This window comes from Hemicordylus capensis, chromosome 5 (assembly GCF_027244095.1).
Source record: "Hemicordylus capensis ecotype Gifberg chromosome 5, rHemCap1.1.pri, whole genome shotgun sequence".
Lineage (NCBI taxonomy): Eukaryota > Metazoa > Chordata > Lepidosauria > Squamata > Cordylidae > Hemicordylus > Hemicordylus capensis.
Window position 1 is genome coordinate 114980830 of NC_069661.1, and position 16831 is coordinate 114997660.

Consider the following 16831-nt stretch of genomic DNA (forward strand, 5'->3'; position numbering starts at 1 on the left):
GGCCATATCTCTATAATTTCTGGAAGCATTGATTTTTAAAAAATGTAAATAAAACTATAGTTATGCAAATTTAGTGTGATGTCATGGTAGCGTGACTAACATGCACACAATAGACTTTATTATTGAATTATTCTGGAAAACCATGTCTTGAAAATATCAGACTTAAACTCTTGAATGACAAATTTTTTTAGCTATCACACTCATACTGGTTAAATTTTTTGCATGGGTACCAAATTTGGTGCCTTAGTTCTTGAATTTGATTGCGGGATTATTTGTATTGGAATTCAATTAGCTGGTCACTATGTCAGCTCAGTCACAAACTTGTCAGCATCTGTGATGTAGTCATAGCACCTACGATCATTTGCCCACTAGATGAAGTAGCTTTTGGCAAGGTGCTTATTGTATGGTGAAATGAAACACTTTTTTGGCTTTTCTCTCTCTCGGCAGAGACTTAACAAACAATCGAATAGGATGCCTGAATGCGGATATATTTAAAGGACTTGTAAATCTTGTTAAATTGTAAGTATCATTCTAATGCACATATCAAGCCATTTTTTCCTTATTTTAGTAAACCACTTTGCTAAACTATAGTCTGTTGATCAGATAAAGATTGCAAAATACTGTGAACACTACAGACAAGGGATTTTGAATTAAAAACAAAAAACAACAACCCAGATTGCTAACTACAAAAATTATGCAAGTTTCCCTCAGTAAAAATATATTCCATATTATTCACAGAGTCTGTACAGCTGCACAGTTTATCTGCAGAGTTAGAAAGGTTGTATGTCCTACTGGGAAGAACTTTGGAAACAAGATTAGAGTTTACAGAAGAGAGAGAAATCTGTAGTGAGTGATTAAGAGTGGCTGATGGCTACGTAGAGGTAAAACACCCCACCCCGACCACTAGAAATGCGCTCCTCCACCTTCCCTCAGATATTGGGCCAATTCCGATACAACACCTTTCCTCTACGAAGGCAGAAAGTTGGCCTGACTAACCTGAGAATAAGACAGAGTCCATGCACACCAGAACTTGCGGAATGTGTGTGGGCAGGCTTAAGTTTTTGTAACAGATAATAATGCTTTACTTAGTGGAGTAATGATGAGAGAGACCTAATCCAGCTATATTGTTTTGGAATTAGTTTTTCTTTTCAAGCCCTTCTTAGATATTTCTTGGGGAAAGCTAAAAAGAGTTAATGTCCATTGGAACAGCTTAAAATAACTTCCATCTCAGCCGCTGTTTTTCCACCCACTCCCAACCTCTCACACCTTTAAAGTTTGTGAAAGTATGGGAAAGGGGAAAGGAAGGAAGAAAACTGGTTGGTGGTTAAGGGGCTGGTGCCAAGCATTACAAGACAAGATGAAATTCAGAGGAGGCTTGAGCTCTGCTAGTAGTGACTAGGGGATTTCCAAATTGGGTGTGTTTGATTATGAACATGCACTCACTTTCCTTGCCCCCCTCTTACTCAAAATTAAGGATAATTTACTAATGATTCATTTGAATGCCCACTGTTCTTTCATTGCTCACTAGGTTGTTCCTTATTCTCAGACACCTGCTCTGCAGCTAGTAGATCTTGTACTTCTTGGCAAAAAAATTTGTCTGAGTGAATCTTGTGGAGGATCATGCCTGGAGCATGCAAGACCTTAGATTTCCAGCCTCTGCACCACATACATTCCACCTATTGAGGTTTTCGCTGCCACCATCAGCTTTTCCGGGCAGCGTGAAAGCCTGTAAAATCACCCTAAACTCCCCAAGCACACAAGGGAAGATTCAAGTGTGTTAACCCAGGTTATCAAATAGAACTTCAAAAATATCCAGAGCCTTTAAGTAGCAAAATGACCAAAGCAGGTCCAGGTAGGACTGAATGTGGTATAAAACCCAGCGCAGACCAGAGTTATGATTAAAAACAAATTAAAACTCTAGTTTATTAAATAAAAATTAAAGAAGCAGTACACAGGCAATCAAAAAGGGAAGAAAATGTTCAAAAGGCATAAATCATGTCACCTTTTAATCCTGGCTTTAGATATTAAGTCAGGAGGTTGATAATCTTAGTGCAGCAGAATGGATTTTAGAATCTAAAGGCTTGAATCATGGCTGAAGCAGTCCTTTGCCCCAGCTGGGACAAAAGGAATTGCACAGTCTCTGGAACAAGGCAGGTTGGACCTCCACAGAAGCACCTTAGTTGTTTCGTTCCCTCCTTTTTATAAGCAAACTTCAAAAATGAGTTCTATCTTCAGCTGTCTGGATTCTGAGCTAACAGGCTTTGCGGGTTTGTGTCTATTTCTTGGGTTTCACCCAATGGTTCAGCCATTACTCTGATGACTAAAGATCGGCAGAAACAGGGGAGCCATATCTCCCTCATTTACATTAGCTTCTTTCAGGATGGCAGCCTTAGCAACTATATGTGGCCCCCGTTATCCACGGTTTTGCGTATCTGAGATCTGACAGTATATACCCGACCATTTTATGTGCAGTATATAGCTTCACATATCGGCAGTTTTCAGAAGCTCAGTTCTGCCTTTACATGGTCGTGCTCTTGCTACATGTGCGAGGGTTGAGAGAGGAGTTTGGAGGACAACATTTGAGTGCTTTGGTCTGCATGTTTAGAGGGTTTTTGTGCTTCTAAAAGCCATTTTGGTAGCTTCTGGCACCATCTGGCATCCTTAGGGAACCATTGGGAGCCTTCAGGGGCCATTGCACTAGAGCTGTTGGAGGCTTTTTGGTGCCATTTTGGAGATCCTTTAGGAGCCTTTTTGAGCCATCCCCTTGGAGCTTCTTGGAGCCACTTGCTGGAGCCACTTGCAACATTATGCTGCCCTCATAAGATGCTAATTATAACTTTTATAATTTTTAATTTATAAAATTTAATTAAATTTTATAAATCATACATTATAATTTATAAAATTAAATTTATAAAATTAAAACTAATTATCACTTCTATGAATTTTAATTTTGATGAAATTTTATTTAATTTCAAATTTTTAAAAAATTAATTTTGATAAGTGCAGTACTATATTTAATTTAAATTGTAATTATGTGTATGTTTACTTGAATTGGATTCAATTTTGTGCTGCCTATTTGGCCAACCTACTAACCAATCAGGCCAAGGGGCTAGTGTTGCTCTTCAACAGTGGGTGAGGAAATGTCATAATTATGCATTAGTGGAGAAGCTGGGTGGGGGGGGCATTGCTGGAGAGTGGGAGAGCTGAGGTGGCCAAGATACTGTGCTCTGTGACTTCTTTGGTTATTTTCCTGGGCTCCAGAAATTAACCCCCACCCCACCCCAGTTCCCATTGACTTAAGGTTTCATTATCCATGGTTGTAGGCCACAATGGAACCCCCGCGAATATCGAGGGCCACATGCATTTGGTTGTTTGTGACAAACGGGTAGAAATATGACTGAATACATGAGGGGCAGGCAGGCCTCAAATGGAGTTTCAGAACCAGCGTGAAGGTTCTGGTGTTTGGGCTGAATAAAAGCTTGTTTTATCTAAACATCCCTCCCTCGTGCATCCTTAAAAAAAAAAAAAAGCCTTGGTAGGTTCTCTTCATTTTAAGAACTTTAAGGAGTTGAAAGTGCATGAATGAACACATTATGCCCTAGCATTCTGCTGTCTAGTTTGCATTGTGGCTCCCCAATGGAGCCACAATGTGTGGGCCTTTAGTGTGAGCCTTTTCATGCTTAAAAGTAGTAATGAAAAGGGGCTGAGTTTACAAGCACTGATTGACAGGTGGCACTATGAGAATAGCACATGGCCATTGCGTGGCTAGAGCATCAAATCATGTCTACAAGGGGGCATGGGAATGTATAGAAGCCTACACAAGTGTCTAGACTACGAGCAAGACCATGTCCAAAATTATTGTGGAAGTTTTAAAAAGCCCACACGAAACTCCTGTCAGGAAAGGCCTGTTGTCATCAAGCACTACATATTATGAAAATCTACACAAATGTTGGCACAATATGGCTTGGCTTCTGCTCTGCTATAAATCCCTTAATACACGCATGTTTAGGATATAATCCATAGGAATTTCAACAATATATATTACACTGGTGCCTGCCCTTTCTGTCCTGTCAGCCTTTTGAACAAATTATTGCCATCTTATTTTCAGGTTTTTCTTGTAACAATACAGACTGAAAAAATGGTACTGGAGGTTTGCGTGTGTGAGAAGGGATCAATAAGTGCATTGGTTCTTGGCATTCTGCTCAAGATCATGGGTTTTCTATTTTGTGTCTCATTCCATGCACCTTGATATGACTGAAGCTCAGTCAATTTCAGAAATAAGAACTATGCATTTCTAACTTCAGTTTTTTAAAACTTTCCTAGAAATCTTTCAGGAAACTTGTTTTCCTCGCTTACACAAGGAACATTTGATCATCTTACTTCGCTGAAGTCCTTGTAAGTGCAGATCTGTGTGAGGTTCTTATTTTTCAATGAAAAGTGTACTCTAATGTTTCTGTGAGCTTTGATGTTTAACATTAATAAAGAATACACCAATTAACTCTCATTTAAAAGCAATACTGGATAGGCATGCTGACTTCTCTACTGCAACTAAAAATCTGCAAAATCCTAAAATTCTGTATTGGTGCCACAGATATAACTCTAAGCATGTATATGCTTCATGTTATAAATAGCAACTTTTGCCTGTGACAAGTAAGATGTACTTCAAGCAGTCAGGCAGGGGAAATGTTGATGAATAGGAATAAAGCTGGTTCTCTTTCTTTTAGGCCATTGTAGTGCTACGAATTACTAATATAGGTACATGTGAGCTAATAAAAATTAGAGATGCTGCTGAAATTCGCTGGGCTCAGGCCAGGAAATGAGTTTACATTTAAAATAAAGTTAAAGAAGATACCCATACCCAAGCCCTCCCACTTGCATCTAGGAAGGAGGAAATGTAGCAGTGGGGAAAATGTAGTCGGCGTGGGAGATACTATACTACTTTCAGGGACAGCAGCACTAAAAGGAAAATAGCCTTTCAGGGAAAGTCGCCTCTATGCAAACAAATGAAGTGGATCACAAATGAGGAGTGGTCTGAAGAGCTATTGTTTCAGAAAGTCCCCCACAAGGGGCAAGCTTTTGCCCTCTAGCAGCCGTTTCCCCGGTAGCAGCTCATCGGGGCAGCCCCTCTGCAAAGCAACCAGGACTGTCATCTCCACTTGCTCCTACAGGTCTCCCCCTAGAAAAAGTGTTGTGGTTAGTGGAGGCAATAGCTCAGCCTCAACCCGATATCCTTGGGACAAGAGGGTCCCTTGTGGGACTAGATTTCCCACCAGCTCCCCTGCAGTTTTCCAGGGGCTCATTTAAATCGGAATGTTTTCGGGATCATGCGGAGTGAGTTATTTCCTCAACCTCAGATTGCTTGGGAAATGAACCAATTCATTTTGGTTCATTTCCGACTCAGTCCAAAGAGAGCAAAGCAAATCCTCCCATTTCTCCAGGATGTAGTTTGTGGAGTTATTTGCAAGGCTGAATTACAGAGCCCAAAATGGTGTTTTCAGTAATGCAGAGTGGGACTATTTCAGTTCCAAATATTTGGAAGCAGTTCAGTTATGTATTGTAAATTTTTACTAATTTCAGTGGGATTTTTCCTGTGTGTGTGGTTTTTTTGTGTGTGTGTTTTAAAACCATCTGTTCTTTTGTGTGTTCCAGAGAATTTCAGACTGATTATTTCCTCTGTGACTGTAATATGCTGTGGATGCAGCAATGGTTGCAGGAAAGAAATATCACTGTTCGGGAAACCAGATGTACTTACCCCAAATCATTGCAGGCTCAACCAATTCTGAGTGTTAAGCAGGAGCTTTTAACATGTGGTAAGAAAATTACAGCCAAATGTTGCTAAATCTATAATGCATGTTGCATTCGTGTGCACTTTGACAACAGCACCTTTTCTTCTACTTTTCTCTTGATATGGAGCTTTTGCACTGACTTTCACAGTGTTGTTTGGCCAACATGGCTACATTTGGAAAAAGGAAACCTTGTTGGCTTCATAAGCAGCTCCAGTTCTTCTACTGAATAACTTTTGAATAGTGGTTAAATTTATGTTGATGAATCTAGGGCCTACATTTCTTATTTTTAAAAATGGAAACTCAGTTTTTATTAAGAGATGTAGCATATCTTTTATTTTCCTGGTCTCGGAGAGAGAGGGAGAGGGAGAGCTAAAGCGAGCAGTAAATAATATTTCTCTTAAATACCCCAGGGGATGATCAGCATAAAATGCAAAGTGTTGATCTGGAGGCCTTCAATGTGAGATCAAAGCACTTCAGCTATTCAACTTGTATTCAAACTAATAGTGTTAATTGCAATTTAAGACCAGATTTGTTGGTAGTTTGTAGTCTGTAGCTTGCAGCATGTGCTGTCTAACTGGTAACTATCCTTAAAAAAAAAAAAAAAAAATTAAAGTTAACAAATGGATTTGACATAAGTGACAGCAAGTAGCAAAAAAGCCATAATTTCTCTTCTGTGAAGAGCCGTTCTAAATCACATATATTTAAGCAATTTATTCTGACTTATTCTTTGCTGCTCAAGAGGTAAATAACTGTCATAAGTATATTTCTTCTATTATTTGTCCAGTATATTAACCTATTGTACCAATTGGTGACGACAACATGGTTTGTATGTACTTTGTTGTTTTTTTAAGAGAATGCCCACTGGTTCTCTTTCTTAATGCATGCTTTTGGGATTTGTGTGTGTGGTGTTTTTGGTTTTACAAACCCTAATTTTGCAACTGGCTTAAATGTTTATGAAACTCTTTAACTAAATAAAATTAGCTGTTTTTATTGCTTGCTGTTGAGTGTGCCTTCTTAAAAAAAAACTGAGTTAGTGTAGTAATTTTTCAGTACCATGTCAGAAGATGCCAGTGGATTACAGATACGTGTCTACCAGCCATATTTGCAAAAGAGGGGAAGTGCCCAACAAGAAAGTGCAGGTGGCCCTCATTATCTATGGTCCCTACACCCGCAGTTTCATTTACCCACCACCGAGCATTGGAAACGCAACCTCATTATTCGCAGACACAAACATAGTTTTAAATTTATTGGGGGGGGGGGCTTCTTTCTGCAAAATGGTGGCCAGAAATGACAGAGCAAACCTTGATAGAGCTGACCTTGGAGCCGAAGCTCATTGGGAGAGCATTCAAAAGTCTGGGAGCAATAACTGAGAAGGCCCTGTCCCTCCCTCATCCAGGTCCCAGACCATTAAGGGATTTAAAGGTTGAAACCAGTGCCTTGAATTGGACCCAGAAACAAATCGACAGCCAATGTATCTCTTTCAAAATGGGTGTAATATGATCCTAGCAGGCAGCTTCGGATAAAATCCTAGCTGCTGCATTTTGCACTCCAAATATTCTTCAAGGGCAGCCCCACATAGAGCGTGTTACAGTATTCCAGCCATGATGTGACTAAGGTGTGGGTAACAGGCCAGATCTGTCTTCTTAAGAAAGGGACACAGCTAGAGCACTAGCTGAAGCTGTGCAAAGGCTCTCCTAGCCATCGCCTTAGCATGAGCTTCCAGAAGCAGAGCCAAGTCCAGCAATTCCCCCAAGCTGCACACCTACTCTTACAAGGGGAGTATAAATCCCATCCAGAATCGGTTGAGTCCCCTCTTCCTGATTGGCTCTCCTGCTAACTAACAGCACCTCCATCTTGCCTGGATTTAATCTCATTTTTTTAGCCCACATCCAGCCCCCAACTGAGGACATCCACGGCCTCCTAGGATTGTGGGTGATAAGGAGAGATAGAGCTGTGTGTCATCTGCTTATTGCTGACAGCTCAGTCCAAGTTCCTGGATAACCTCTCCCAGCGGTTTCTTATAGATGTTAAACAGCATGGGGGACAAAAAGGAACCCTGCGACCCCACAGGTCAATGGCCAAGGAGCCCTAACGCCACCTTTTGGAACTTTCCCCCGAGAAAGGGCAAAAGCCACTCCAAAGCAGACCTCCAATCTCTTTACTCGAAAGCTGGTCCAGAAGAATACCGTAGTTGATGGTAACAATGGCCACTTGTAGGTCCAGCAGAACCAACAGGGACACACTCCCCCATCAAGCTCCTGGTGTAGGTCACCCACTAAAGCAGCCAAGACAGTTTTAGTCCCATATCTGGGATGGAAGCCAGATTGAAAGGGGTCTAGGTAATTGGTATCAACCAGGATGCCACTCCATGCTCTATCACCTTGGCCAGAAAGGGCAGGTTATAAACAGGGCTATTGTTATCCAGGTTGGAGGGAACAAAGAAGGCTTCTTAAAATAATGGTCTTACAATCGCCTCCTTGAGGCATGTAAGTATCTTGCCCTTCCTTAATTGAAACATTAATCATAGCCTCCAACCATTGCCTGCACGTTCCCTGGCAGATGTTATTAGACAAGAAGGGCAAGGGTCAAGAGTGCAGGATGTCACCCACACACCGCCTAGGATCTTGTCACCATCCTCAGACTGTACTAACAGAAAAGAATCCAACACAGTAGGACCAGATGGTACCCAAGGCACAACCACTGGTACTGCCAAAACGCTGGAGTCCAAATCAGTACAGTTGTAAGTCACTTCATCTGCAAAGTAACATGCAAGCTGATCACAAAGGGCTCTTGATGGTTCCTTCCCCATTATCTGGTGGGATGTGTGAGTGATGTCTTTGCTACACAAAATAGCTCCACTGGTCTTCACTGAGCAGATGCAATAGAGGCAGAGAACAAATGTTTCTTCACTGTCCCTACTGTCTTGGCATAGTCCCTAAAATGGGTTCTAGCCTGTGTTCAATCAGATTCATCACTACTCTTCCTCCAGTGTCATTTCATCCATCATCTGAGTTGTTTTGTTGCCCTAAGTTTTAAGGAAAGCCAAGGAGCAAAATGGGCTCCACCAAGCCAGAGAGAACGTTTAGGAATGACTATGTCAATAGCCTGGGCTGTTTCCATTTTCCAGAGATTCATCAGGACCTTCACAGAGTCACCAACTCTGAACATTGGAAACTGCTTGAGGCCTGTCTGAAAACTGAGCAGATCCATAAACCTTTGGGGGCAGACTATTCTAATTGGTCCACTATCTCTGCAGAGGATAGACAGAGCAGTCAAACTAAACCCCACCAGATGATGATCTTTCCATGACAAGGGAGTTAGCTCAAACTCCCTCACTTCCAGATCATTTATTCCCTGGCCAGCAAAAACCAGATCCACAGTATGTCCTGCCACGTGGGTAAGGCCTGATACCAATTGAGATAGGCCGATGGTTGCCATGGAGGCCATGAAACCCTGAGCTGCTCCTTCAAGGGGGGGCCTTGCCGTGGACGTTGAGGCCCTCCAAGACGATAAGCTTGGGGGAACCCAAGACCACCACTGCCAGCTCAGGTAGGGAGATGGAAGTGCAGTGGGGTGGTTGGTATACCAAAAGAATCCCCAGCCTCTCTCGGAGGCCCACCCTCAAAGACACACACTCGAAATTCTGTGATTGCCTAACCGGGCACCTGGTCTTATGATACATGACTGCAACTCCCTCTCCCCGACCCTCAAGGCGGGGCTGCTACAGGATCTAAAAATCTGGAGGACAAAGCAGAGAGAGACTAACCCCACCTAGCAAATCTAACCAGGTTTCTGTCACACATACTGGGGTGTGTGCATACAGGTTTGGTATTGAACTGGCTCGACGTCAAACATGCCCAGTTCAAGGGCTGAATGCCAAGCCAGCCTTGAACCAAACCTGCCCCTGTTTGGCCTGATCTCAAGCTGAACAACCCCTGGTTCGTGTTCGGGGTTCAGTTAAAAAAGTTGGGGGTTTTGTGTGTGTTTTAAAGTCTGAAAGCTCACTGCCTCCTGCTCCAGGAGCTTCTCTATGACTGCGAGGTGTGTGTGTCCTCCAGAAGTTCCTCCTCCCCCAGCCAGGCCATGCAGAGGCCCATTGGGCATTCGTGGCGGCCAGCAAAATGGCCACCGCCATGGAGGACGGGCCCGGAACATGCCAAAAACCACACAAACCAGGTATATTTGTAACAAACTGGAGGCCAGCAGCGGGAGGGGGAACCTGAAGAGAGACACACACACCATGCCACAGAGAAGTCGCCAGAATGGGAGTCGGTGAGTTTTCGGATTATTTTTTTTAACATTGTTTTGTTTTTTAAATTGATCCTCCAAACTGGGGGTTGTTTTCGGATGCACAAAACCGAACATGACCAGTCTGGTTCGAGTCCTTTTTGGCCTTGAACCAAGTTGGGCAAACTGGTTTTGTGCACACCCCAATACATACCTGTTCAGCATGCTCATCCATAATAATATTGTGGATTAGAGATGTTTTAGCATTTACTCACCTAGCATTCAGCAGCAGCACCCTAATCCTAGAGGGAATGTTTCCAGAGCTCCCTGGGCTGCAGGGATTGAGAAAAGAGCTGGAAAAAGGAACAGGTCTCAGTTGCCTGAAAAGTTTTCCACTGTAATGGTCTGCCCAGCTCCCACCACCGTATCTCCCTCTGCCTGCCTCATTATAAATGAGTTTGTAAACAGTCACAGAGTTGTGTTGATACCAGTCTTGTTGAAACCCTAGGGTAAGAGGAGGCTGCCCACCCTTAAACGAGGGCAGGGGGAGAGGTTTTCTTCCTCTCAGTACTGGGAATCACCCAATAGCTGGCAGTATGTTCAGGACTGACAAAAGGAAGGGTTCTTCATACAACACATAATTAATTTACATAGCCAAAAAAGTACCCATGGACTAAACAGAGAAATGACCAGCAAATGCTTGGTGAAGCAGATGTGTCTTTACTAGCTACCAAACCATTCCCAGAGAGGAGGCCAACTGAAGCTCTCAGGAAAGGGAATTCCACAGTGTCAGGTCAGTCACCAAGAAGATCCTCTCCTCTGTGGCCACAAACGGGCCTCCAGAGGAGGAGGCAGTCCTTCAGGTACCTTGTTCTCAGACCATTAGGACTTTGCAAGTTATTGCCAGCAACTTGAAATGTGCCTGGAAACAAACTGGTAACCTTTTGCAGAACTTGTGTAATAATCTTCAGGGCCTCTGAGAAGTTTAAAGAATTCACTACCAGAACACAAGTGATGGATGGCCCCAGCTTAAAATATTATTTTAAAGTGTTAGACCAAGTAATGGAAGATCCCAGTCCACAAACATTATAACTCTGAATGCTAGATGCTGGGAACAAAGGGCGGGGTTGCTGTGAGAACTGTCACTGGTGCTTATGCATTCTTCAGACATGTGATTCACACATGTATTATGAAATTGGAGAACCAAAGCATGTGTCTGACATGAAGTTGCCCTGACTGTACTCTGTTGCAGCATGTCTCTTTAGCCTGATGCTGTTTCTGGTTATATGACATTGCAGAATAATAATTATAAATGTTTTGTTTCCATTCAGTAATATTAGCATTTACTCTGACAAAACTGGTTTGTCTAAAACTTTGCCTGTGGTCTTTTGTTTTAATGGAATGCAGATCCACCTCTGGAATTGCCATCTTTCTCCATGACTCCCTCTCATCGTCAGGTTGTGTTTGAAGGAGACAGTCTGCCTTTCCAGTGCATGGCTTCGTATATTGATCAGGACATGCAGGTTCTGTGGTATCAGGATGGCAAGATCGTTGAAACTGATGAATCCCAGGGCATTTTTGTTGAAAAAAATATGATATATAACTGTTCACTGATTGCAAGGTGCAGGTTTTATCTGTAGCTTCTTTTAGATTTTTTGAATCACTTTGTAAAATATGTGTACTTTGGTAAATGAGGTTTCCTCATAGCCACATGACTGTAAGCTATCTGACATGTTCCATAATTATCAGCTCTAGTGTTTCTTGAACTGAAGTATTGAACTCTAGCGTTTTACTTGACCTTCTCAAATGCTGTTGAATGTTTTCCCCAAATTACCCTTTCAAAGTGCATTCCTCATTCAAACCCCTCTCTGTTGAGAAGAGGAAGTACTGCCACAAATAATTGTGCTATGGCCACAGTTTGCTTCATCAGTTGCACTTGATGCATTTTCTACTATAAAAGGGGGCAATGTTTTGGACATATTGTGGGGTAGAAAGTGGCAAGAAGAGTAGACCGACTAAGCTTTGTCTGTCTACTCCACTTTCTACTCCACAATGTGTCCAATTCAGCTTTGAGTTGCACTGGCCCACAGAGCCTTCATCCAACCACTTTTTTGCAATAATGAAAGGATATGTTAGGTTAGCTAAGTAATATGCTGTTTGGGAAGAGGTTATATCTTCATATGCCAACAGGCTAATTGATAGAATTTCGCTTGTATTTAGTTCTGAATGTCTTTGATGTGTAAGAGTTCATCGCTCTCTTACAAATACACACAAACTAGGCTGAGTATAGCATTGATCCTTTAAAAGTGTTTTCATGTAGTTTTGAATGCTGGTCCTGCCTTTTGTCATCTTAGTGCCCTGACCATCTCAAATATTCAAGCTGGATCTACTGGAAACTGGGGGTGCCATGTGCAGACCAGACGTGGGAATAATTCCAGGACTGTTGACATTGTGGTACTGGACAGCTCTGCACAGTACTGCCTCCCGGAAAGGGTTGTCAACAATAAAGGCGACTTCAGGTTGGTGATGACAGCTTTGGAAGAGAATATGTTGGCTGTTCTTTATAGCCTACTTTTGAACTCAAGTGTTAGCTGATTCTGTTTTCCCTTGTGATAATAAAGAATGGATTATCCTAGTTCTCAATTGCATTAGATAAGGAAACACAGAGCCAGCATCTTTTATTGGGACTGCTTGCTGGTGGATACTCCACACAGTCCTTTCAGGTTCAAATGGTCAGAGTTAAAGGGAAATCTTTGAACTTTTTTTCTCATCATTTATTGTCAAGAAGACAATTAAAAATTCATTAATCATTTATATAAAATCCAATTATAGTGCATACAAAACAAAGTCCAGATCTTATATTCATTCAACATTTTCACATAGCCCATAGCTTAAGCATTACCGTATCTCAACCATTTAGTCCATGTTGATTGTGTGTATCTCAGTATCAAAAGAATTATTAATAAGTTCCACATAAACCTTATAAGAGTTTAATTCTTATGGCTGTCATTCAACTGCAACTTAATGTGTTATTTTAAGTATAGAATACACAGCCCTAATCTTACTTTAATGAATATGTTCGGGTGGGTTGAAATGTAAGCCGTCTAGAGTAGGGCTGTACCACTTTGGCCCTCCAGCTGTTTTTGGACTACAACTCTCATCATCCTGTAGTCAGGGATGATGGGAGTTGTAGTCCCATATCTGCAGGAGGGCTGAAGATGTGCAGCCCTGATCAAGGGAAATAACTTAGATTGAACGAATAAAAATATTTTGATCTGTTGCATATGAAATGACCAGTGTGTATATTACTATGAAGCAAGTGTGTTCAACCAGCAAGTACAGTAGATCACCCATATCCCTTTTGGTGTCTTTGAATTGTGAGTGGTAGATAAAAAAAACTTGCTCTTGGATATTACACAGACTCATCTTCATTTGTGCACTTATTTCTTTTTTCACCTTTTCCCATTCTGACTTCTTTGCTGCTGGTCACTCTTAACAGCACATTGCCCCTGGAGGTGCCAGCTATAACAATTAGATTCTCTCTGTGTAAGGTAACTTCTCTTCTAACTTATGTCTGTTACACTTCCCAGAAGCCTCACATACTTGGTTGTGAAGTATTATTAGCATAGGCATTGTCTGCTACTACTGTTTGTCGCTTTCCCCTTCCATCATGTTTGTGTGTGTGCGTGTGCATGCACACACGCCTGATTTACACAGAATGTTTTCCTATGCTTAGGGGTAGATTCTGGGGTTTGCTAGGTAAGACACTGGCCTGAAGGTCCACATAGCCAACCTTGAATCCCCAGTATTTGATGGCAGTGGTGGTATCAGTCACTGCTGCCTTCACCTTGCATTTCACATTGGCCATTAGGAGTGTCACTCAGAGGCCTCTGTGTCACTGCAGGGGCCCATTGGCCAGTGTGGGGAGGATCAGATGTAGCGGCAGGTCCTTTTCCTACCTTGGGAGAGAGAAGAGCTGCTGCCACTAGATTGCTCTCCCTGTTTACTGATGAGGAGGGTAGGGGGATTTGACACCCGCCAGCTCCCCACCCCCCATTCTTCCGTAAGCTGGGGGTAGGGGCCCAGTGCATCATGGGCTTTACCCCAGGGCCCTCTGCAGCCTTCCGTGTGGGGAAGTCAACTCAATATCTATATATGATATCTGAGAAGCCTGCAATGAAAGAGTTTATACTGAGTGTAACCTCTGAATGTATACTGCCTTCAGTTAAATTGCTTGGATTTGAAATTAAGGTTCAGTAAGATGGCCTTGCAAGTCTGTCCATAGCAATTCCTAGTCTGTTAACCTGCTTGTTATATATAGCAACTTTAATTACTTGTGAGACTAAGGAAGGCCTAACAACCAACTTCCTTGAAGTATACAAAAGTTCCTCTGCCTCTTTGATTGGAGGCATTTCTTGCTTGCCAGAGGTGACCAGGTGAGTGCAGTTTACAAGCCTGCAGTAAGAGTGATCGTATCCCTTGGCAGTGATCTCGACACACTCTTAATACCTACCATTGTTTGTCCAATATGTCCTGTGTTGAAAGACTTGTGTGGCCATTTCTATGCAATCTAGACAGCATTGTTGTGTTTGCTTCTCTAGCAGCACCCTCCCTCCCATGTCATACTACAAACCTTGATGAAACTGAGGTGTTTCTAAAGCAATTTGTGATATGGCATTGAGGGTGGAGGCTGCTGTTCAAAGTGGGGGAAGAAGTCTAACCTTCCATTGGGTATGGCCAGACCCCTGAATGCCTGAAGTAGTTCCTTGGATCCCAGCTTGTTTCTTTAGCTGGTGCAGCCTTCTCCATTTGTGGTTATTGCTATCTTGAGCTCACAAGATTAAAAAATATATAATCCAGGCAACGTTCCTGGAAGAACATGCATAGCAGTTTATATCACTTTTAAAATACAATTGTGTATTGTTCATTTTAGACTCCCAATTAGAGGTAAAAGCAGATGGTAAAGGCTTTGTTTTTTTAATGCTCTCTATTAAATTAACCTGTGCTGCTCAGTGATTGTTCAGTGTAATAGGATTTTGCCCCTTGGGAATGCATTGGGGGAAAATACAATTTCTGGAAATGTTCATTTTATCGGGGTTCACTAGAGTTGAGTTTATTGCAAAAGGTTTGTATCTGTAGTATAGAAAGAGCAATAACAAAAGAGTTATTTTTCACCTTTTGAGACCATACAGAAATCAGACTTTGACTTGTAAAGGAAATTATTCTGAGCAGATGGCTGTAAATGCACCTAGGAACATTTACTTTGATTATTCTTGGTTTGGATGGCTAGAGCATTGCTGGAAGTGTTTGCTTAGAAGCTATTTCATATTGAAGTAGTAGGACTAAAATGCATGTCTTCTCCAGGGTTAGGTTCCTTGCTCTAAAAAATGTTTTTAAAAAGCAGGAAGGAAGCAGAAATAAGGGTAGAAAAGCATAGTACCTTGTTCTCCTGGTCTCTAGGAATATCCCCCAAAATCCTCCTATTTTTTGTTTAAATTTTTTTGTAACAAAAAAGAGCCACAAAATGACTCTGTGCTTCAAAATGGCAGCCAGAAATTACATTGAAAGTCATTCCCTGCCACTCAGGAACCGCAGATAGGTGAAAATTGCCTATATTTCCTGCCATGGATAAAGAAATTGGGCCTCTAAGACCAGTGTTCGCTCTAATTTTTTTCATCTGTGTGCAGAATAAGTTTTATTCTGGGCGGCAGTATCAAAGTAGTGTGTGCGTACATGCATTCAGAGTGGGGCCTTCCTGATTCAACCTGAGTGGGATCTAAAATTAACTGAGCAGACAGCAAAAATATTGTGAGCGCGTGCACATTCACACTGTCTAAGACCCATCCGCAAATACATGAAACCACGATCCGCGAAACCGTGGATAAGGAGGGTCTCCTGTTCTTCACTCATTTTAGTTCTATCATCCCTTGACATTTTAAAAAGACTAGCCCAGTATTTACTCAGCAGAACACATTTCTTCAACAGCATGTTTTGTGCATTGCACACAGACAAGATCCAGTTATTTCTTACTGTAGCAAAATGTAATATAGAAAACCAACTACTTAAATTTATTTTAGCAAATATTTCCTCTTGGATCTTCCTGAAAATAGTTAAATGTGAGAGCTCTGCTGAAGTAGATCAAGAGTCCAACAGCAGTCAGTCAGATTCCCCCAGAAAGCCTACAGCCAGGGCCAGGAGGACAACAACCCTCCCCAGTCGTTTATCCTCAGTAACTGATATTGAGATTTACACTGCCTCTGAACATGAAGGTTTCATTTTTCTATCATGGCCAATAGCCATCGGTAGACTTTGTCCTCCATGATTTTGTCTAATACGCTATTTTAGCTAGTGGCCATCGTATCTTATGTCAGGGAGTTCCATAAGTTAGTGCTGTAAACTGAATCTACTGATAGCGAATCTGTCCATTTCCTTGGGTGAACTCAAGTTTATTAGATTTCTAACCTACTCTTTGATCATATGACCTTCAAAGTGGCTTACATAAATCACCATTTGAATTACAATATGCTTTCATCTCTTTCCCTCCCATTTCCAATACCTTAGCCCTCACTATGGGATATTGTTGTGTTGTAGCGAATGCCTCCGACACCTTTTGATTGTCCCCTGTCACCATTTGTGATCAATTAAAAAGTTTGCTCGCTCATTCCATTATCCTCTCTATTGAAAACGCTATTCCCAAAACAGTCAAAAGAGAAATTAGAACTCTCCGCCCGCCTCACCCCCCCCCAAAAGATGTATTCTGATCTTGGTGTATTACTCCTATTAGGGTTATGACACATCAAATAGATCATTGCATTATC

At 41.9% G+C, this 16831-nt stretch overlaps 1 protein-coding gene across 1 annotated transcript in view; it reads left to right on the forward strand.

The window, feature by feature from the left end:
• The window catches only part of ADGRA3 (adhesion G protein-coupled receptor A3), a 73044-nt gene that overhangs the window by 25712 nt on the left and 30501 nt on the right, over positions 1-16831 (forward strand). Inside the window, exons 4-8 of the mRNA XM_053253421.1 lie at positions 448-519; positions 4324-4395; positions 5650-5810; positions 11421-11634; positions 12368-12532. Of these exons, the coding sequence (XP_053109396.1) occupies positions 448-519; positions 4324-4395; positions 5650-5810; positions 11421-11634; positions 12368-12532 (684 nt within the window). The remainder of the gene's footprint in view (positions 1-447; positions 520-4323; positions 4396-5649; positions 5811-11420; positions 11635-12367; positions 12533-16831) is intronic.